Source organism: Squalius cephalus, assembly GCF_949319135.1.
Source record: "Squalius cephalus genome assembly, chromosome: 7".
Taxonomy (NCBI): Eukaryota; Metazoa; Chordata; class Actinopteri; order Cypriniformes; family Leuciscidae; genus Squalius; species Squalius cephalus.
The window spans coordinates 22,189,187-22,211,936 of NC_137128.1; the positions used below are offsets into that span (position 1 = coordinate 22,189,187).

At 37.1% G+C, this 22,750-nt stretch overlaps 3 protein-coding genes across 3 annotated transcripts in view; 1 reads left to right on the top strand and 2 right to left on the bottom strand.

The window, feature by feature from the left end:
- Window positions 1–1,420: 1,420 nt before the first annotated feature.
- Window positions 1,421–6,140, bottom strand: nsun4 (NOP2/Sun RNA methyltransferase 4). Its single transcript, XM_079877484.1, has 6 exons — window positions 5,999–6,140; window positions 5,533–5,906; window positions 5,302–5,456; window positions 5,041–5,201; window positions 3,688–3,812; window positions 1,421–3,110 (listed from the first exon to the last, which is right to left on the bottom strand). The coding sequence occupies exons 1-6, from the start codon at window positions 6,089–6,091 to the stop codon at window positions 2,834–2,836; spliced, it is 1,185 nt and encodes a 394-aa protein (XP_079733610.1). The 5' UTR covers window positions 6,092–6,140; the 3' UTR covers window positions 1,421–2,833.
- Window positions 6,141–6,445: 305 nt separating this feature from the next.
- LOC307162067 (cytochrome b-c1 complex subunit 6, mitochondrial-like) lies at window positions 6,446–10,148 on the top strand. Its single transcript, XM_079877141.1, has 4 exons — window positions 6,446–6,590; window positions 6,960–7,028; window positions 9,728–9,889; window positions 9,977–10,148. The coding sequence occupies exons 1-4, from the start codon at window positions 6,537–6,539 to the stop codon at window positions 10,007–10,009; spliced, it is 318 nt and encodes a 105-aa protein (XP_079733267.1). The 5' UTR covers window positions 6,446–6,536; the 3' UTR covers window positions 10,010–10,148.
- Window positions 10,149–14,288: 4,140 nt separating this feature from the next.
- The window catches only part of pif1 (PIF1 5'-to-3' DNA helicase homolog), an 8,539-nt gene continuing 77 nt past the window's right edge, over window positions 14,289–22,750 (bottom strand). Inside the window, exons 2-13 of the mRNA XM_079877252.1 lie at window positions 21,946–22,511; window positions 21,318–21,447; window positions 21,064–21,189; window positions 20,609–20,762; window positions 20,069–20,183; window positions 18,616–18,722; window positions 18,221–18,360; window positions 17,787–17,893; window positions 17,608–17,695; window positions 16,466–16,611; window positions 14,809–15,000; window positions 14,289–14,535 (exon numbers count right to left, since the gene is read on the bottom strand). Coding sequence (XP_079733378.1) covers window positions 14,482–14,535; window positions 14,809–15,000; window positions 16,466–16,611; window positions 17,608–17,695; window positions 17,787–17,893; window positions 18,221–18,360; window positions 18,616–18,722; window positions 20,069–20,183; window positions 20,609–20,762; window positions 21,064–21,189; window positions 21,318–21,447; window positions 21,946–22,506 — 1,920 coding nt within the window. The 5' untranslated portion in view covers window positions 22,507–22,511 and the 3' untranslated portion in view covers window positions 14,289–14,481. The remainder of the gene's footprint in view (window positions 14,536–14,808; window positions 15,001–16,465; window positions 16,612–17,607; window positions 17,696–17,786; window positions 17,894–18,220; window positions 18,361–18,615; window positions 18,723–20,068; window positions 20,184–20,608; window positions 20,763–21,063; window positions 21,190–21,317; window positions 21,448–21,945; window positions 22,512–22,750) is intronic.

The window sequence follows — 22,750 nt, forward strand, 5'->3', positions numbered from 1 at the left end:
CAATCAGATACCTTATCACTGAAGCGCCTACGGTCAGCCGTTACATTTATGTGAATACGGTGTTAACAGCTTGTGGACATTAGAACAAACATGGAGTACAGAGATCTACTGATATCCATGACACCTTACATCAGAAGGTGTGAGGAGGACTGGGGCCAGTTGACATAGGCTAATCTTAAAAAATATAAACATAATATCCGTGAGGTTTAAGGTGACAGAGGTTAAGTTATTGTCATTGGATGAATTTACTGATCCAGAGAGAACGCATATCATTTAAAGGGTCAGTTCTGTGTCATCATTTACTCAGTTAAAAACCTGAATGACTTGCTTTCTTCTTTGGAGCACAAAAGATATTTTGAAGAATGTTTGTGACCAAGTCCAAAGACAACACTGAATCCCATTGACTTTCATTGTCCAAAATATCTTCTGTGTTCCGCCTAAGAAAGAAGGTTATACTGGACTGACAATGAGGGTGAGTAAATGATGACAGAAATTTCATTTTTGGGTGAACTGTCTGTTTTGTATCAGTAATTAATCAGTGCACTAATCTCGAAGTCAAAAGGGTGAGCATGAAGCTTCTGAAGGGGCCCTGCGTTTTTGAAGCAAACTTCACAAAAGTTTTGGCAAGAAGCTGTGTGATTGAATCATAAGTAGTTTTTTCCCCCCACAAAACACTCGTGTTTGCCTTTTCCATGGGAAGCAGTTATGACTTCCACCCACCTACGGACATCTGAGATTCCGTCATTATAAGGCCTCGGCGTCCGGACGATATTCCCGACATGTTTCTGTCATTACAAAGATCTACACCCGATTTACATCATTGGCAAGGTGCTCGCCAAATGATCAGATGCCAGCATCCTCAGCAGTGTCAAAGTCAATAATGAATAAAACGTATAGATGAAAAGAACTCGTCCCTAATGGTCCCTCTGTCTCCTGAGTGTTAAAAAATGTAAATTTATGTAAAAGCCCATAGGAAACACATATTTACAATACGTTTAGGTAATCACAAGATGCAGGCATGGAGAAATATCCCGGCCGAGAGAGGCAGTCAATGCAAAAATAGTTTTTATGTGTCATTAATTCTCTTTGCATTCCCAAATAACCCTATATTACCGCGGTAATACAGTAATCACTCACAATCGCACAGAAAATTATCTGCACTCATCTGTGGAATAAAAGGCGAAGGGGAAAACGAGGGGAAAGCATCCCATTTTAGTATCCTCTTGCGTCCTTAATGTTCAACGAGAAGCCGGCGAGTAAACGACTGCTCGGCCAATCTCGACTCTGGCACCGATGGAACAGTTTCCGAGCAGCTTAATGATAGCGGGGAGTCGATGGCTCTCGTCAGCCCCTCTTCCTAAAATGCGCACACCTTTTCATGCTACATTGCCCAGAATAGACGCAAGGTTCATGGACAACTGGGGGAAAATTGAACCTTTTATACGCTACCAGAAAACAAAACACTCCTCTGATGCCAAATCTAAACGACACACACTCGGAGCGCTGACATTAGGTGTAGAAGTGCTGTAGACACATCAGTCCATGCAGCATTCATAAGAGCCTCGTCCTTGCCCATGGACATTCTTTATCCCTAAAATCAATGTTACAAACAATGTTACTGAACACTCAATCAAAACACCTATTGTTGTCTGTATATAATACACGTCAGTTGTTTGTGAACAGCTGATTCTGTAGTGTCCTGATATGTGAAACTATTGTAAAGAAAATAAGGTCACACTTTAGATTAGGTTCTAATTCTAACTATTATATCCTAGTAATATGCATGCTAATAAGCAACTAGTGTTACTGAAAATTATTGCTACGCATTCAGCGTTTAGGCCTCATGTTAATTGAAAGACTACATGAAGATTAAAAGTATTCAAAAATAATGTAAAACCTGAAAGCAATTGTGACTAAATATGTCATCTTAATTATACACTTTCCCCGAAAATAAAAATAATAATGAGAAAAAAACAACAACGTTTAGCTAGGACTTGATACATGTGAACTACTCATCCGTATAACAGACCTGTGAACAACACACTTAAGGGCCTACATCATGAAAACCATTTCATTATCTTTAAACTCCTCTGAATTACTTGCTGGAAAATAAAGAAATAGGGAGAAAAAAAGTTGAGAGAATTCAGAAAATGCAAGTCACACACAATTACTTGTTTAGGGATTTTCTCTGAACCCTTTAGGCAACTGAAGTACTTCATTAACATAAATAAATATATTTAAGATAATTGTAAAATGATGAAGACCAGCATGTTTTGGTAATCTGCATGACAGGAAGACACAGTCCTGGTTCTTTGAATCATGCAGAAATGCATACTGTCAGTTCACTTCTACAACGGTTCGTCGACGCCCCCTACTGGCCAAACTTGGGAATACGTGAATAACAAATGAACAAGATTCTCAGTTTTCAAAACCATTGCTCTATTCTTGATTTCAATTATTTGTTTTTAGTCGATTTGTCATTATTGCAGGAACAATGGATTCTGCTTTTCACTGTTCTTCTCAACAGAGGATACATATTCAATTATACTCTGGATAGATCCTGTACTGCTATTTATTTGTAAACCTTCATTTGTTTTTGAAATTAACAGGCATTAAACTATTTTTATGTCAGATTTAACTTAAAAAAAATTGATAATCAAATAACATAATAATGACATGATTGTTACTATTATCTTCTTTACAACAGTAACATATTCCCAGGTGGGGCTACATTATTTAGAGCCTTATATTCAGAGAAAGTTCCATGTCTGGTCACTAGGGTGCACTATTGCAGCAATAGTGGTGTGACACTTTCAATTGCGCTAATGTCCGGCTAGTTTATTCGTTGTAATTTACACATATAAATAGGTCCAAAGTTGGCACACAGGTGTGGTAAAACCAGCTCCCCGACACTTAAGTGTGGCGCAAAGTGGAAAGTGTCAGAAAAGCATTGAGCGAACCATCTGAGGTCCTGAACCTGTACTGTGATTCCCAGCTCCTCCTGAGCGAGACTTATGGCCTGTTGCACCACACACTCATTCTGCAGCTGGGACAGGGAACATGTAGAGTACACTATGTGTCCACCTCGGCGAGCGGCCTGGATCCCAGCCCTGGACGGAGAAAGAAATATCCGATTAATTCGAGTTCTCAGTCAGTCTTTATGCAACATCCACATATATTACCCTAAAACACATTCAAGAAAATATTTTTTTTAAAGTCAAGGAAGTCAACAATATATATACACAGTCAAAAGTTTGGAAACATTACTATTTATAATGTTTTGAAAGAGGTTTCTAATACTCATCAAGCCTGCATTTATTTGATCAAAATACAGAAAAAAAGAGTCATATTGTGAAATATTACTATTTAAAATCAAGTTTTTTTTTTATTTGAATATACTTTAAAATATAATTTATTCCTGTGATGGTAAAGCTGAATTTTCAGCATCATTACTCCAGTCTTTAGTGTCACATGATCCTTTAAAATCATTCTAATATGCTGATAATATGCCTGATAATATATCACTTTTTATCAGTTTGATACATCCTTGCTGAATAAAAGTATTAATTTCTTTCACAAAAGAAAGGAAAAAATGACTGACCCCAAACTTTTAAACGGTAGTGTATATTGTTAAAAAAAGATAGCAATTTCTACCCAATTGTTTGCACATTTAGACAAATTACTTACACAAGAAGCTGTGTTTGCAAGAGTGGAAGTTTCTGTCTCTCTTTGGTCCTGGACCTCTTAAATAAATTGTTCTCCTCCACCATTGCAGAGTGTCTGTCTGTGGTGCAGGGAACATCTACAAGCACCTGTGAGAAGATGGAAGATCAATGAAGGTACAATGAAGGCACAATGCCCAGACATGCCTGGAATACTATTTGTGCTGTTGCCATTTGCTTGGCAGAGATACATCCTTTAATCAGAACACCACAGGGTTTAGGAAGCAGATGTTAAGATATTTTAGATACATCACACGACATACAAGGACAGGACAATGTAAAACAATTTAAGTCACAGACGCATAAATACATGTTGCTGTTTAAGTACAACGGTGTTCTAAAAGCTTGGGATCGGTAAGACTTTGTTTACAAAATAAGTCTATGCTCACCAAGACTGCATTTATTTGATAAAAAATACAGTAAAAACGTAATATTGAGAAATATTTTTACAATTTAAAATAACTGTTTTTTATTTTAACATGTAATTTATTCCTGTGATGTAAAGCTGAATTCTCAGCATCATTATTCCAGGCTTCAGTGTCACATGATCCTTCAGAAATCATTCTAATAGGCTGTTCAAGAAACATTTCTGATTATTATCATCAATGTTGAAAACAGTTGAGCTGCTTAACGTTTTTGTGAAAACCGGGATACTGCGAATTCTTTTTAAGGATTATTTGACGAATAGAAGTTCAAAAGAACAGAATTTATTTGAAATATTTTAACTTTATAAATGTCACTGTTGATCAATTTAATGCATTTTTGCGGAATAAAAGCATTGCTTTCTTTAAAGCTACACTGTGTAGGATTTTCTCCCATCTGGCGGTGAAATTGTTTATGACTACCAACTGCCCCTCCCATTCCGAGGGCGTTTTAACTCCTACGGTGGCCGTATTATTTCAAATCTGCCGACAGTCGCGAGTAATCTCCCCCTCGCATTCCTCACGGTGCTGCTGAGTGAAAAAACGTGAAAGGCGAAGCTTGAATTTCCAGGTATGTCCCTCTTTGGCTAATGTATTTTCATGATGGAGGCGCAACATGGCTGCCGCCATTCGAGCGACTCACTTGTATGTATTCTAAATGGCAGATTCTACGCTTACGAGAATACTTGATTAGTTGGTAGAAGTAATTACACATTAATGAGCACATATCATTTTGAAAGAAGGAAGTGTTTTTTTTTCTAAGAATCAACTTAAAAAATTACACAGTGTAGCTTTAAAGTAAAAATCGTACTGATCCCAAGTCAGTACAACATGGCATTCTGCTTTAACTTCATAATACAGGTGCTTCTTCTCCAGACATTTTGCCTCATACTAACTCTGTCAAAGCGGTTCTCCTCTGTCAGGCCTAACTGCCGACCATCAGTGGATGTAATGTGGATTTTGTTTTCATCCAGTAACTCTTTAGGCACGTAGCTCTGAAGAGTCCTGCGTAATCGTGTTGTGCGGTAAACTGATAAGTCATTCGCCCATAGATAATCTGAAACGGGGGGGTAAAAAAACAGGTATATTATATCATATCATATATGAAGACCTACATCTCTTCCATTAGAAAGCTTTGGCGATATTCACTTACATACCGACTGAATGTGCCTGTAGGAGAGCAAGGGTCTTCCCTCCAGGAGCTGCACACAGATCCAGCACTGTGTGTCCAGGCTGGACGTCCAGCGCTAGTACAGGCAGCACCGAAGCAGCATCCAGAAGGTAATATCCCAATATACCACTGCTGTCAGGTCTAAGTTAATAAGACAGATATATTAAACATAACTTTGGACAAGATAGAATAACTGAATTTTCTTTGTAATTCTTACCTTGCGGGCTTAAATCTAGATGTGTCTCCTTGTGGAAAAACAAGACATTTGATATCAAGACTTATATTGTGTTGACGAGCAGTAGGTTCCAGCTCTGTTGAATCTCTGTGTGAGGTTGTGGAGTCCTCCTGTGAATGTTGATGTACCTCATTACTGGAACAGCCAATACTGATGAAATCTTTACAACCTTGAGCTTCTAAGTCTGTGATTATGTGAGGTTCTGAAGAGAAACTGTTTATCAGCGCTCCATACTTTTGTTCACACAGCATGGCGACTCGAATAGAGGGCCACAGGTCCTTAAACTGCATACTGTACGTTGTGTCAAAGTTGTGCAGAGCAAGTTCAGTAGATGGAAACTTGGGTCTTGTTGCTGCCTAATGGAATATAGAAGACGACGAGAACATCTTAAGATATGAATTTGCCACGTTGTTTTTAATTTGAAAACCACTGCAAACTCATTACTCACCCATTTTGTTTTAACCCGATACCGTCGCTGAATAAATGTAATCGAGTCTTTGAATTTATTTATACAAAATCTCATGCATACGTACGCTGCCATGTTTGTGTATCATCTAAAGCGTCCCTCGCTTTTGTCCTCATTGGTTCCTAGCTTGGTTTTGTGATTTTCGCGCATACAAGTGATTACTTGTGATTGTGAATATATAAAACAATAGACATTTTGTTTTTTGTTTTTATTTTATTTATTCACCAATATATTACAAAATATATAATGGATAAAGTGCATATAACATTAGAACTTTCCAGAAATTTCTTTCGTGAGCCCATACTATTGCGAAGGCTGAACTCATAAGCTCATTATGACGTTATTTGGAACTATCCATTAGCGTTCCTAATTAATATTCATAAGCTACGCCTTTACCATAGTAGAATTCGTAAATTCGCATCCCTATGATATCTACACACATACAGCCCAACTTTACGTTTAGCGGTTGACCTTTGCGGCTTCATTGTGTTTAAGTGTGAATTCAAAGCATACAAGAAGTATGGTTTTTGAAAGGGAAACGATCAAACATGGACAGCCTGACGAGGCGGAGGAGGTACGGCCACTCATTTTAGAGTTTTACTGTAGTTTAAAGAAAGTGCATTTGTGAAGTTATGCAACTGGCTCGTCATTGTATAACTACAGGCAAGTCGATTCTTACATGTCAGCTGTCCTGGTCCTGACATAAAGATAAGAAAACAGTTCTGATATTTCAAGCCTGGCCTATAATAACACGTTTAATATAGTATTATAATGTATTTAATTTATGACGCTTACATTAGGCTATACATTAAAATGACTATAAAACACAACACAATGATATCACTTAGGACCACAAAATTGTTCATCACACACACACACAAAAAACATTTGTTATGTAGTATATTACAATATGTTTGTGGCTCTTGTCCATTTATTTTTAAAGGAACAAACACCAATAGAGGAGGAAGATGGGGGAGAAGATGGTGCTGATGAGGAGGAAGAAGAGATGGTGGTATGTTACTACAGTAAATCGGATCCTTATTAAATTCCTCTTCAACTTAAAACAGTAAGACAGACAGACACACACACACACACACACACACACACACACACACACACTAAATCTGCATAATTGGGCAAAAATGTAAATTTGAGGTAATCAGTAACATCAAAATTAAGTTAAGAAATTCAATGTTTAACCCTCTGGGCTTCTTCATTAATGTGTTACACTTGGCTTCCTTTCGTGCAAAAACGTACGAAGCCTTAAAATTTAACTCTTTTTTTTTTCCCCAGGAAAACCAATGAAATATATTTTTGTTCAATAATATTTTTTTTTATTATTATTTAGAATTTTTAAAGATTTTTATGATACTTTGCATTAATTATATAATTTTTATGAGCTATTTTTTCCATTATAATTAATATATATATTTTTATTTTATTTTTTTTTTTCAATAAATGCAACATTTCACATCAAAATAGAGTGCAGGCCTAAAAAAAAAAAAAAATGTTCAAGTGAGAAGAGCGCCATCTAGTGGCTTTAAAAATATATAAATGTGTGTAATGTCCTGTAACCGCCTATAGGCTGCCTATAGCTTTTTAATTAATTTATTTAATTTAAATTTCTTTTATTCCCATTCGGAAAAAAAAAAAATCAAATTACTAAGCAACCACTGAATGGAACAACACAAATTATATATCATTTATTAACTCCTAACGAGTGCTGAGTAATCCCTCTAAAACCGAGTGTACCGCCAGCAGGCGCCACCTAGCTGCGAAAATATTCATTACCATATTTTTCAAAAATTTTGCCTTGATTAACACAAAGTTGATGTCATTTGAAAGCTTAGAGTCTGAACTTTACAGTGAATGTATCCACTTTGAAAAACTCTTAAGTATTGCTGAGTTATTTGCTGATAAATAGAATTTCTTTTTTTCATAAAGTAATATACTGCAATCAATGTGTCAAAAACATCATACAGCTCATGAAACATTCACAGATCATTGAAAATGGCACTTCATTTTTTACAGCATATTATTACAATTAAAATGAGCCCAGAATTAACATAATCTATTGCTTTTATGACAAGATATTCTTCATGGAGAAACAATTGCCCATGAGGGGGCGTCAAAGACTGTACAAAAAGGCTATCTCTTTTCCAAATGCTGTAACTTTTGATTCCTTATCCAAAAAATAAATAAATTTGTATCCAGATGCAGCTAACATGTACGGGGACTTCACTAAAAAAAGAATTTTCCTCCTACCTTATTTCCTTCCTGAGTTATTCCACGACAAATAAGAAAGAGATGCATATATTTTGTCTTTTATCAGCAGTTTCTTGGCAGGACAATGTCCAAATGTAATCTAATTTATATTTTCAAAAAATGTAAAAAGAGTTCTTTCAAACGATACCTACCTTTTGACTCTCCTTGCTACAGTTTTTGAGTTATGATTATATAGTTCTTATATAGTTTGGAGCAAAATTTGTGTGTGTGTTTGTGTGTGTATGTATGTGGGTGTATGTGTGTGTGTGTGTATGGGGGGGGGGGGGGGGGGGGGGTGTCATATTTGCACTCTTGATGTTTTAGAGCAGGGTTCACCAATCTCGGTCCTGGAGGGCCGCTGTCCCTGCAGAGTTTAGCTCCAACCAGCTCCAACACACCTGTTTGAAAGTTTCTAGTATGCCTAGTGAGACCTTGATTAGCTGGTTCAGGTGTGTTTAATTGGGGTTGGAGCTAAACTCTGCAGGACACCGGCCCTCCAGGACCGAGATTGGTGAACCCTGTTTTAGAGTGTCACCTCTTCATTGCTGTGCACTTTTTTTCTGCACAGTGGCTGATTTGTAGTTTGTACCACCAAAAGTTTCTCTGAGTTTTCCTATTTTTTCGTATTTCCCATTCATTTCGGTCATTTTTGCACGAAGGAAGCTAAGTGTGACTTTTTTTTTACGACCCTTTAACATATCTGAATCATCTCCTTGATTTTTTTGTGTGTTCACATAGGTAATATAACAAAAGTCACCAAGTCTCATCCCCCTCTGATGAAGCAAAAAAAAAAAAAATTTCAAAACGTAAACGTTTTCGTGCATTTTTGCACGAAGAAGCCCAGAGGGTTAAATAAGCAGAACTGGCAGATTTCAATTTTGTACTCATAGGTTTTAATTGCTCCTAGTCCTAACTTGAAAATTGAGCAGGTTAATTCAAACATTTAACTTAAAATGATAATGTTATCTCAATTTAAATATTAGTAGTGAAAATTTAACTACTAGATATAACTAGCTAATTGGTGATGCTTTGATAACATTAGCATAGCAGTTGTTGTAAGAGTACAACAATATAGAACATTTAACATACAATTATGCTCAAACCAAGTTCATGCTCTACTTGTGATGATGTAACGTTAATGGTAACCCCTCAAAAAAAAAAAAAAAAAAACCCAGCAGAAACTCTTCTAAATTAGTATAACAAAGCATTCAACACCTCACTTAACATTTATCTTGCACAAAAAAACATTATGTAACACTTAATTTTAGCTTTTACTCTCCCCTTCGAGTGCCATGGCAAAGCATGCTGGGAAATAAAAATCCCAGCCAGTTTTAGGCAAATTTAAGTTTGTCTTTTTAGTTTAGTAAAGTACTAAACAAATAAAAGCATCATTGCTGAAGGAGAGGTGATTGTCATATAGATTAAACCGTGTCTGGCCCCCTGCAGGACCCCTTAGAAACAATAAGACAGAAATGTGAGCAGACGGCACATTGCATGCATGCACAAGAAAGACTAGAAGCTTGTGAAACTCGAGTTGGCTCACGGTCACACACTGAAGAGGACTGCACAGAGGAGCTGTTTGACTTCCTACATGCACGGGACCACTGCGTAAGTCACTCTCAGCCCCTACTAGGGGCTCAAACAGTGTTCTTAAAAACATTGCTGAAATATTGTAATATTATCATTGTCTTCCAGGTTGCACAAAAGCTCTTCAGTTCGGTTAAATGAAGCCCCTCTGAGACACTATCCTTTCATTCCAGTGGAGTATCTCAGCTGTAGATGTGTATTTAAAAAGTACAGAAGCATAAACAAATCTCAAAACTTGTAGTTGAGTTGTATGTGAATAAATGTGTGTAGACTATTTACACTTCTTTGCCTTACATTTACGTATTAGTTGGTTCTTTTGTTTACACGTGACCAAAATGTAACTTGTATATGTAAAAAAATAAAAAATAAATAAAATGTATATTCTGCTTTCCAGGAGTCGCATCAAAACTATGATCGTATTGCAATTACACATAGTCCCACATGGTGGCAGTAGACATTGCAATTTTTTATTTAAATCTGGTAAGCTTAGATTTTTTTGATAAAAGGAGACCATTCTTGTTTGGATTTTGTTACAGCAGTGTTGCAAGCAAGAACAGCCCATGGAAGTAGGTTTTTCATTTTATCTAGCAACTGGATTATTAATTGCATATTTTTCCATGTGCTAATGTAAAAGCCTCAGGATTTCCCCAGGAGAAACATGACTAAGCATCTAACTGAAACTCAGTTTCACCTGAGTTTCAGGCACTATGAAAGTGGTTTGACTTTTAGCAGTGTTCATCCACCATAGTAACTAACGCTCCATGGCTAACCTGTTCCGGCGCAGGTGACGTTCCAGGTATAGAGGTTGCAAACCGAACTTGGACCAATCAGCTGTGAGCAAAGGATAAAGTAACTATCTGTTTCTGCTCCAAATTAAAGGTCACTACATAGCAAATGATTTTTAAAGACAAAATCGTTTGGCTTTTAGTAATGCTCATTTAGAATAAAACATTTTTTGTATGATTTGTACCCTTAAATCGATCACACATACAATTTTAGTTCATCAATTATTATTACGCAGAGTTTAAATGAATAAATATATAAAAGGTAATATGAATACGCTTAAGAATCAATAGATAAAGCTATAAAATGACTACATGTGAGCTTAAATGTTCAATTCTCTCCATACTTTTATCAGCTGTAAACTAACTTCACAACTTTTACTTGCACTGATAAACAGTAGCAAGACTTTTTCTTTTAGTTGTCCTCTTTCATAGACAGCTATTTTCTTCTTGCTGTGTAAATTTGTTTAAATTCTTAATATTTCAATACTTTTATTTAATAAGTGAATCGCGCTGCTTCTCTCACAAGAAATGAATCGCAGTATCACTTTCTCAGCATGTGATTGGCTGTTCGCTACTGATGTCACACCTAAACTCCGGATCAAAGCCTGAGTTGACAAAGTAGATGATCAGCATCATGGTACCAACAAAGCCTGGTTGGATTGGTTTGGTTTTATCAACTTGAAACTAATCCTGCAACCCTGAGTTTGTTCAACTACCATCACGGTACAAGCCCCTGGTTTAAAGGAGAACTCCGGTCAATTTTAACATTGAGCTCATTTGTTTGTAAATTTGGAGTGCTGTCAATACAGAGAACAACGACAAAAATCGGTGTTGCCTACACCGTGTTATCCTCTTTTTAAAATTTGCACCCTGTTGACTTCAATGGGGCAAGTTTTAAACCTGCTTTTAGCCTCTTAACATCCTTGATGTGTCATTACAAGTGCACAGGTCATGTGAGTGATTCCTTCGGAGTGAACGCGGGTCAATCTGACTGCAGTAGATGTGAAAGATATGAATAAAAATTATGTTAATTCAGCCAGCGCACATACCTGTATTTTCTTCCTGTTTTCGGTCGAAGTCCATAGTAATCGATTGTCGAGTTCACGCGCGTGATCATAGGTAGCTAAGCAACAGTGGTGAACTCCACAATCGACTACTGTGGGCTTCAACCGAAAACAGGATGTAAATACAGGTATGTGCGCTGGCTGAATAAACATCATTTTTATTAATATCTTTCACATCTATTGCAGTCAGATTCACCCGTGTTAACTCTGAAGGAATCACTCACATGGCTGTGCACTTGTAATGACACATCAAGGATGTTAAGAGGCTAAAAGCAGGTTTAAAACTTGCCCCATTGATGTCAACAGGGTGCAAATTTTAAAAAGAGGATAACACGGTGTAGGCAACACCGATTTTTGTCGTTGTTCTCTGTATTGACAGCACTCCAAATTTACAAACAAATGAGCTCAATGTTAAAATTGACCGGAGTTCTCCTTTAAGATGGAAAATGACTGGCGTTTATTTACCACATTAAGAAATAAGGTTGTAAAGGAGCTTAGAAAGGTGAAAGCTATTTTTTATTTATTTATTAAGGCTATCTGTGAAGCTAGAGGAAATGCCAAATAAATATGGCAGAATTTAAAGAAATGAACTGGAAAATGTCATATATATTTATACTGTATATAACAGAATACGATTAAATATAGAAGGGAAATATGACTAATGATCCATGTAGGGTGGCAGAAGCATCTCATTATTATTTTATAGATTCTACAAAATCTTTGATTCAGAATGTTCCTGGTTCAAATGACTTAGTTACACCCATAAATTAAGAACCCATATTCTAAAGTAAATGATTATTTCTTCTCTTTACTGTTCAAGAGCAAAAGATAGATATGAGATAGACAGTATTTTTTTTAAACCCATAAAGAGGCACTTATTCTCATTTTAAAATAGTTATTTGGTCTATAAAATGTAGTGTTTCTAAGTGCTTGGAAAACTGCAATAATTACTCCTCTGTTCAAACCAGGTGATCATATGGCTATAGTTATAGACAATTAGTATCCTACCAGCAAGATCTAAATTGCAGAAAAAATGGATTTCTGAACAGATATCACATTTGAATAGTACTCCATACTCATTACATCTGATGCAATTTGGGTTTTGAAAGTATCATTCCACAGAAAATGAAAATGGTTTTCTTTTAGAAAATATAAATTGGACAAAGGAGGTGTGGTGGGGCTAATAAGTTATCAAATATATATGTCTCACTAAAAGTACTGATAGAAAACAGTGAGTTCTGGTAGACTAAGACTTCACAAATACTCAATCCTGTTGGCGTACCTCAGGGTTCAACATTAGGTCCTTTGTTATTCAGTTTGTATATCAATGATCTACCAGATGTTTGTCCATCTACTTTTAATTGTCAGATGATTTGTTTATATGCTTGCATACTAAAAGCAAAAAGCAAGCAGCAGAAGAATTATCAGCTGCAATAGTCTATATCCCTAATTGGTAAAAAAAAAAAAAAAAAAATGTATCTTCAAATGTTAATTAAAACGCATGTATGTTTTTTAAAGTCTGCAAACAGACATCCAGATCCAGATGTTAGCAACAGGAAGGAAGAAGATTATCAGTAGTGCAGGAGTATAAATATTTAAGCAAGCATAATACATTCAAAAGTTACAAAAAAAATAAATAAAAATAATTAGGAATAGGATTAAGTTTAATCTGGTAAATTGTAGACCCATTAGGAATAATTTAACTTCTGAGGCCTCAGTTATACATGAATGCCATGATCTTCTCACATATGAACGACTGCCTCACCAGCTGGACGCAGACAGGTGGGACTACATTATAATCTAGAAAGACTATAGTCTGCAGGCTTTGAACATATTGGATAAGTCAAATGTATATCACTAAAATTGTAACTAAATATATTTTAAACTGGGAAAATTGATTAAATTTGCAGATATTTTATTTGTGTATAAAATGTGGTATGATATGGCCAAACCTCTGCTTAACGAGTTAATTAGACAAAATCATAACTCATCTGCTAGATGGGATTGTACAATACCACAGAAGCACATACCTGGAATTTTATTTATAAAACCAATGATTATTGGATAAAACATGGAGTTATTACTCCTAACACAATTAGGAGTAGCAGCTTGTATCGGTCTCCTTATATTTAAAGTAATTGTGTTTGTGCTAATATGCTCTGGTTATGGCCATGTTTGCTGGAATGCATTTTGAATGATTCTTAATGTTTTATGAACTTATTTACTATCAACCTGCCAGGGATCATGTAAATGTGCTGTTTTAGCCATACAGTGTAAGTGCTCATGTTAATTAATGTGCATTGTCCCTTTTAAAATAAATTCTTACTCTTTCCCCTGTAATGTAAACAGTTACAGGACGTTAGCCACTACAGCTAACCTTAATGAGTAAGAATATTCAACTAACATTACCGAATCAAATCATAAATATTAAAACAAATGATTTTTACAACCATTGCCACAACAAGCAAAACCCTGCTTAGGCACTGATAACAATTTGCTCTGATGAAAAGCATGTAAACCTGTGACTTTCATAACCCAATTCATATATATAAAAACCATAATATATATATAAAACCATAAAATAATTTTATTAAAAGAAAAACATGGTCAAAATAAAGTTTGACAATAATTATAAAAATAAATATTCAGCTGAAAAGCAGCATAATTTATCCAATAAGAAAAACACTAACAATTAAATGAATTAATGTTCCTGATGCATCCATGCACATAGTGCATATGAAAACTAGAGCTTCCTGTCACTTCCTCACCAAGGGTAATTCTCCTTATTGCTCTGTCCAACAAAGTCATTCATTGAGGACTGGGGGAAGAAAAAAAAAAAAATTAGAATCAGAGCCATATATAAACTTACTAAATCAATGGTAACCTTGTTGAAAATTGAAATTGGGCAATTTGAATTCTGAAATGATTGACAACTAATGTAAAATCATCCAGTAAATTTGAGCTTCCTGGGGGCCTTTTATAAGACAATCTAAGATCATTTAGATTCAATCTTTTAAATCGCTCCGGTCTGGAAGAATACAGAAAAGGGTAATTGTCTGAGGAACAGAGTGATTGTCTAAAGTGGACTGACCTGCATGAGGAGTCTCTCTTTCCTCAGTCTCTTATAGAAGAGCAGCACGTCCTGGTTGGCCTGCACCACTCGAGGATCAAAGTCCATCACACGCAGGCCTTCCAGACTCCTAGCCCGTGACAGAGCAACATAAGCCTGGCCGCTCTCAAACACACGCGCCAAAGAGATCTCCACGCAATCCAAAGTCATGCCCTAAACACACCAAACAAATCGAGACACCAGCAATTTACTTCAGTCTAGCAATTTAAGAAAAAAATAAAAATAAAAAATAAAATTGATTAATATGTTAGAAATACCATGTTTTGGGTATTGGAACCAAGGTTTAGGACATAAAACCAAGAAAATAACCAAGACACAAAAGCAAAATTTAGTTTATGTAAAATGTTTCCAATAAAAAACTAAATTAATTGATTTATATATTAAATGATTTGACTAATTTGAAAAGTGGTCCTGACTGAAACTCTAAAGCTCCAAGATATAAACCATTCATTTACTAACAGAAGAACATAGTCGTTATAAAATACGGATAGTTCCCATCCTTGATTCTGATTGGTTGAGCTGCGTTCAAAGCCATTGTAAATTATTTACATTACACATACACCCGTGACCTCATTACATCAGTATTATTGCACCACTAAGGCTGTTCAGACGGTGTCCAAATCCGATTTTTGTGCAAATCCGATTGAAACAGAAAAAAACGTTGCAATAAATGCAGTTTTTACAAATCCGTTTTGAGCTACAATCATAAGTGGTTTGAAATCCTATTCAAATAGCATTTCTGGAAATCCGTTTCAGACCGCTCAGATCGGATTTTACGTGGTTTGTGACTTTCTGACGCCACATAAAACGTAAACGTCAGACGCTGTTATAGGAAATCTGCTGGAAGTTGCTGCAGAAACAAGGTTGTGTTGCAAACGAAAGAGCGGCATGGACACACAATCGGATCCGAACAGTTGCAATACACAATGTGTAGTCAATTCTAGATCAGAATCTAATCGGACACACAAATAAACGGATTTGGACTGACAGTGTGAACGTTGCCCGAGTCTGTGTTGCAACTTGCTTGCCAATTGGACTAACAGTTTTATGATTTTAAGAAAAGCCAGAAATGTCTCAAATGTATTGTAGCTTCTTACAGAGTTCTTTAAACTCATTCTGAACTAATTACCCAATTACACTGGCGAGATTTAGGCCCACATTTATAGTGAGGAATTTAATATGCCATTTTTCTCAGTTCCCCCTCTGAGCATTGGGACGTGCCACAAGCAGCGTTTCTGAAGCGTTTGCCAGACATCCAATGAGCTTAATTACTGACACTCTTTGCAAGAACTTTGACAGTTCATCAGTGCAGAAGGCAAAGAAAAGGTCAGAAATGATGGGTAAACATGGTGACTAGTTAATGAGTCAATACAGAAGCCAGAACCCTAGTCCTGAGCATCTGTTCACAGATGCACAGAAACACTGTTCCTGAGCCAAGTCATTTTATTTTAATGGGACATGCAATGAAAATCGCATGATCATTTCCTCTAGCACCCAGAACAGTAGGAGATCAACAGCACAATCGTGTAATATTAGATTTCATTCTATGCATTCAGCTGATGCAGGTTTGACTCACTATGCATAATGAGTTTTGATGGGGCTTCATAGTAGAGCTCACCTGACTCTTGTGGATTGAAATGGCCCAGGCTAGTTTGAGTGGCAGCTGCTGCCGGCTCAGGTACAACCCCCCGGACGCTTTAAAAATCCAACGCTCTCTCTTCATCACCTCAACAGCCCCGCAGAGGAATCGCACCCGAGGGAGACCTGTGAGAGAGGGGTATTGACGAATGATGGGATGTCACAATATCTCACTGCATGCGTTCAAATCCTCTGAAATGTTGGTGTTCTAGAACCAGCCACGTACAGCAATTAATGAAAGATATTTGGGTAAATATCAAAGCCAGTTATGTCGGAATAAAAATATGAACATTTTCTAATTTTATTACAGCAATGAGTAATTAAAACATATAAAATCTTAATTTAAAAGTGTGTAACTTCTGTGGTACTAAATGAAACTGGAAAATAATGAATTATCATCAGTAATAGAATAGAATGAGGCATTTATATAGCGCTATCATATGTACTACTGAGAGAGGAGAGAGAGAGTGAAAGTCAATTCAATGTAAGGGGATTATTAGGGGGCCATGATTGGTAAGGGCCAATGGGTGGAATGTGGCCAGGACACCGGGGTTACACCCCTACTCTTTACGAGAAATGCCATGGGATTTTTAATGACCACAGAGAGTCAGGACCTCAGTTTTGGTGCTCTTTGACAGTATAGTGTCCCCATCACTACACTGGGGCGTTAGGACCCACACAGACCACAGGGTGAGCGCCCCCTACTGGCCTCACTAACACCTCTTCCAGCAGCAACCTAGTTTTCTCAGGAGGTCTCCCATCCAGGTACTAACCAGGCTCAGCCCTGCTTAGCTTCAGTGGGCAACCAGTCTTGGGCTACAGGGTGATATGGCTGCTGGCATACAGGTAGTTATGTCCCAACAGCATGATGTCACAAAACAATTAATCTTAATGGTCCTAAAAAAAGGCTTTCAATTCCTTCTTACAAAACAGAATAGCTTATTTCTTTTGAAAAACAATAGACATTCTTTGTGAGATTTAACCATTTATTTGTTAATAGCAGTATTGTTTTTTTTATGATGGCATTTTCATAAAAGCAACACACTTGTGACAGAGAAAGTAAAATGAGTAAAATACAATGCGTTTTGGAAGTGCCTGCCACTGTTTTGCAGTCAGCCGTACCTTGATTCCCTGGCTGAAAGTCAACCACTACTCCTCTGGCTCCATTCACTAGACCCCTCTGGACATCCAGGTTTTTTGTAAGCATGACCTAAACAAATAAAAAGGTTCTTGCAACATTTGACATTTTAAAAAAACAACAACAAGAGCACATGTTAGCCAGAAGGAGATAAAACACCAACCTGAGCGCCCACTTTCAGCTGTAACAGCCGACTCACTGGACTCTGGGCGTCAATGGTCTGAACCAGCATAGGGTCACTATCCACAGCTTCGAATACTCGCACGGCCCCTGCAAGTAAACAAGAGACTTAGAAATGTGTAAAATACCTTATCTCTGGATTTCACTCATCTTACAGTTTGTGTAGAAACATTTAAAAAAATAAAAAAAATAACTAAGAATATACAGCATGTCCTACATGGTTTCTAGTGCCTTATGTAACTCGTGAATCAGAAGGTGGATTTCTAGAAACTATTTCAGTTTCTGGTGATCTCATTCAAACCCATCAATGCAACAGAATTGACAGCGATACCAGAACAGCCACCACCTGATGCGACCAGCAAACCACGTCACATTTCACACATCTCCACTTTCAAATTAGGTTTCAGTATGACCAACCTGGTAACTGTTTGAGTTTATTCTCATTGGTGAGCTCCACATCATCCTTGTGCGTGCACAGCCTGGTTGCTAGGATACCATCCCTCTCGATGCAGTGATTGGCACTCCTCAGCAGCTGTGTGGTAACTTCCTCTGTGACTCTACAGCATGGAGAGCCACTGTTACAATAGGAACAACATGCTGACAAACTCAGTCAATTCACAACTTCACTGATTACAAGATGTAGAGTAAAAGTTCCCCACTACAAGTCGTGTAAATATTTTAAAAATCACACCTACGAGATCCACTTAAGGTCATGGAAAAAACTGACCATGAACCTCAGGGATTGCATCCCGAAAACACCCCGAGCCAGTGAGTCACTGCACTGAACGGTGGCCGTGGTGAGAGCTCAGTACCTGCCCACTCTCACAGCCTGCAGGAGAGAAATGAAGGCCTTGTCTGTTTGTCTGCGCACCTCCATCAGCTCCATGTTCATGTGGATACACTTCCGCCAGCTTCTCGACTGCAGGCAAAATAAATTGTGCATCTTATTCTTAGAAACTTGCACAGTGCATATCCAGATGCTAACCCAAAAACAATTATGCCCATAGAAATTAAAACCAACTTTCTCCATCTTGTCGAATTTCAAGATATTACAATGTACTCTTAAAGGGATAGATCATCCACAAATGAAAATTGTCATGATTTACTCAATGTACTTTCATCCACCTTCAAACAGTGGGTCTCATTCACTAATAATTGTGTGGATTATTTCATATTTGTACGCACAGGAGAACTTCTCACAAAAAAAAAAAAAAAAAAAAAAAAATCTGCCTAAATCACACAACACGTGAACGCACATGAATTTGTTCTTAATCTCGTTGTAATGTTAGTGAATTTGGAGCATTCTAAATGAGCAGCTGTGTGCACAAGGTTACTCATTTGCATAACACGCCCGAACATCTCCTTATAAGGACTTTCCACACACGCTTTCGTCAAACAAATGCCACTCTTCAAATGCGCTCACCAGATCCGAGCAACCCCAGGTGTCACTCAAAACCAGTTCAAACACTTATCCAGACCAAGGTTACAGACCTCTCATAAGCCAGCTGTACATACACATAAATCTGCTCTTTTTTTAAAGAAACCTTGCAGCTAAAGCTATAACGCAGCTTCTTACTGTTTCACTGTATATGATGAAATTAAATTGTATTTATTAATTTAATTATAGTCATGTTAAGATGAAATAACATAAGGCTGCACAGAGAAAGTGCTTTGTGTACATGTGGTTTCACTTGTTCCCACTTTTTCATAAATATTTAGAATATATTTTAGTACGAAAGTTTTTGGCGAATCATGATTTGCTTGTGAAAACGTTCACACAAAGAGGTCACGCACAAATGTGTGCATACGCTTGCTTAGTGAATGAGACTACAAAACAGTTTCTTTTCTTAAACAAATTATATGTAATTCTTCTATTTCTGCCCCTCCACTGAAAATCCATTTCAACAAATAATTTACAAGTTCATAAAGATATTGTAAAAGAAATCCAAGTATGTGCATTAATCAATGTTTATAGATTAATAAACTGCTCAATTCATATGGATTACCTTTGCAACATCTTTATGAACTTTTTGAAGCATCAAAGTTAAGGCAATGGACTTTCAACCACGGGACAGAAACCTCTAAGGTTTCATTAAAAATATCTTCATTTGTGTTTTGAAGATGAAAGAAAGTCTTATCAGTTTGGAATATCATGAAGACGAGTAAACGTCAATTTTCGTTTTGGAGTGAATGAACCCTTTAATGCCAAGTCAGATCAAGGCTGAAGTGGAAAAAGCATGAACTATGCCTAAATGAGGGTAGTACCTGGAAACAAAAGTTAGCTTTGTCCTTTCCTTTTGTTACAGGTGGAAGTTGAAGAAAGTCTCCGCACACAATCAGCTGAATCCCTCCAAATGGCTCAGTTGATCTTCTGATGGACCTAGAAAAATAATATACAGATGACACTTGTCTAATAAGGCAATTCTGACCTAATATTGAAGTGTTGTTCCTTTCCTTCATAACAGATGAGAATTTTTAAATGTACTAGACTAGGACTGGGAGAATTGATGGTTTGGATTAATTTTGTATTCAATTTCTGATCCAAATCACATTCAAAAATTCATTTGCCATCTGGCTTCATCAGAAGAAAGTCCGTAGTGACAAATTCAGAAGCAACCAATCACATTAAATGAAATGATTAAACCATTAAAAACGACAACAACAAAAAACAACCCTTATCACCACATGAATTGATAATGGTAAATTGAATTTTATCCATGTGGAAAATTAAGTGCGCTGAAATAAACCGATATCATTAACGGAGTTATCTTTATTTTTGTCAGAAGTTCCCTCAGTGTTGCTCACCTGGCTATGGCTTCCAGTTTGTCAAAGAACTGGGCCTCCACCATTGAGATCTCATCAATAATGAGGTGTTTGCAGGAGGTCCAGTGCTGCAGAACCCCAGGACGCTGAGCGAGCTCAAGACACTGTTCAAGAGGAGCAGAGCCAGACCCAATACCTGATAACAAAAGGGATGAAAATGACTCGCACACAACAGCACAACTCGGTTTATAGATTTAAGAAATGTGTTGATCATGTGACACTTCAGAAAAGTGACCCTATGCTGTGTACATACTGAAATAAATTGTCACCTATGATTACTGTTTGGTTTGGGGTAAAGGGATACTGCCATTTCATAAAACCTTTGCCATCATTAATTATATATGATTTCCTAATGAATGCTTGTAGCATGTTTGCATTCGCTGGCAGTCACTTTTCAGAAACATGAGTGAAATCATTTGAACTTGAAGTTTTCTTACCTGCAAAACTGTGCAGTGTGGTCCCTCCTATGTGACAGGCTGCGACGCCAGTGCTCGCGGTTGCATATGTGCTTTTTGGGGGCAGAGAGCCTACAATCCTTTTGAGCAAGAAGGACTTCCCTGTACCTAAAATAAAGCCATGAACAGTAGTGTTTGAAACGCCATGGAAAAAAAATACCTCTATAAGAAACTAGATTATATTATATATAATAATAAAATAAATAAATGCATAAATAATCGGTGCAGTTTGTTACCTGCACTGCCTGTGAAAAACACATTCTTGCCACTCAAGACTGCATTGAGAACTGCAGTTTGTTCTTTGCTTAGCTTTTGTGCCACGGGCAGAACCAAGACAGGCTTCTTATTGGGGTGAAGCGCCTTAACCTAAAAGAGATAAATTATTAAGTCCATAATCCTGCTAAATACATGATAGTATTGAAAGCAAGCATTGTGCAGTCTTTTTCAGCAAATATGCTCAACTTTCCAAAAATGTTGAATCTCAAAAATAAACAATTCACAAAAATTAAAATGTGAGACATGATTGAAATTGTATGATTGTGGTTACTAAAATAGTTTTTACAACAATAAACTTAATGTATAAAATGTTTAATAAATGAATATCCATTAACTGAAATTTATTGGCCAAAATTATTTTAAGAGTTTAATTGTTAAATGCATTGGAACCTTTGAGGTGGGAAAGGCCAAAACCCTCCTTTTAAAGAGAAAAGGACATTTTCTTTTCAGCTACCCACTTAATTTAGTTAAGTAATGGTGCATCAAAATTAACAAAAAGTAAATAAAAATAGTTGTGCTTACAATTTGTCAAGACAAATGTCCAAAGTATTAAAGGAGCGTAGGCCTAACACAAAAGGATGAACATACCGGACTAGTGTCACAACCAGGTCTGGGTCTTTTCACTGGTTTCCTTTCACCCAAGACCTTATTGACAGGTCTCTCTGAAGGACCTTTGGGTTGAATTGGGGCGTTCACTTTACTTCTCAGCTCGTTAGCTTTCTGTACATCTTTCAGCTGGAGAGGACTGACGGTCTCAAAGGCTCTAGGAAGGCCGGCTCGTAGTTTAGCCCTACCACTCATAGGCTTGTTGCTTTGGGATGCTTGATGTTTGATGCTGAGCGTCTTGAGGAACACCTTCAAACGATCCGGTGGACAATCAGAGACTAGAACCTGTGTGCTCTCCGGGACGAATTTAACGGTACATTTACCATCCTTTGCAAAGCGCGTAAAGAGCTGGAAATCGCGCAGCATGAAGTTCTGAGGAGCTTTGCCATCGTGCACACGCAGGACCATCTCCTGAAACTCGTTGCGCCCTAATGTGACGGTGGCTTTGCGCATGAGCTGCCGTTTGATGGCTTGACCTGCAGGATTCAAGCGCTCCACTGCCACGGTGCACTGAAGCTCAGCGGGATCAATGTGTCCCAACATTTTACCTTGAAAGAACATAGAAGAACCGATTGAAGCATGTGATCGAGAATCTTATAACTTTACTCATTTATTAACACCGATGAGTCTTCAGCGAGTGATTGGGTTATACATTTCAATTTGTACGTTAAAGAATATACATGCAACAAACATTAAATCTCAACTAAAATGGCACATTTAGCCTAAAATACATGTACGTGTTCATGTCTTGTTATTATTTTACTTAATAGAGAGAGGACTAACTCAC

What these genes read in the sequence shown, in the direction of transcription:
- nsun4 (XM_079877484.1), bottom strand. Translation starts at nt 6,091, where the DNA reads ATGGCAGCGTACGTATGCATGAGATTTTGTATAAATAAATTCAAAGAC. An exon ending in TCTAGATTTAAGCCCGCAAG is followed by an intron (nt 5,457 to 5,532) that starts GTAAGAATTACA and finishes TTATTAACTTAG; the next exon opens with ACCTGACAGCAGTGGTATAT. An exon ending in CCTACAGGCACATTCAGTCG is followed by an intron (nt 5,202 to 5,301) that starts GTATGTAAGTGA and finishes CCCCCGTTTCAG; the next exon opens with ATTATCTATGGGCGAATGAC.
- LOC307162067 (XM_079877141.1), top strand. Translation starts at nt 6,537, where the DNA reads ATGGTTTTTGAAAGGGAAACGATCAAACATGGACAGCCTGACGAGGCG. An exon ending in AGGAGGAAGAAGAGATGGTG is followed by an intron (nt 7,029 to 9,727) that starts GTATGTTACTAC and finishes GGCCCCCTGCAG; the next exon opens with GACCCCTTAGAAACAATAAG. An exon ending in TACATGCACGGGACCACTGC is followed by an intron (nt 9,890 to 9,976) that starts GTAAGTCACTCT and finishes ATTGTCTTCCAG; the next exon opens with GTTGCACAAAAGCTCTTCAG.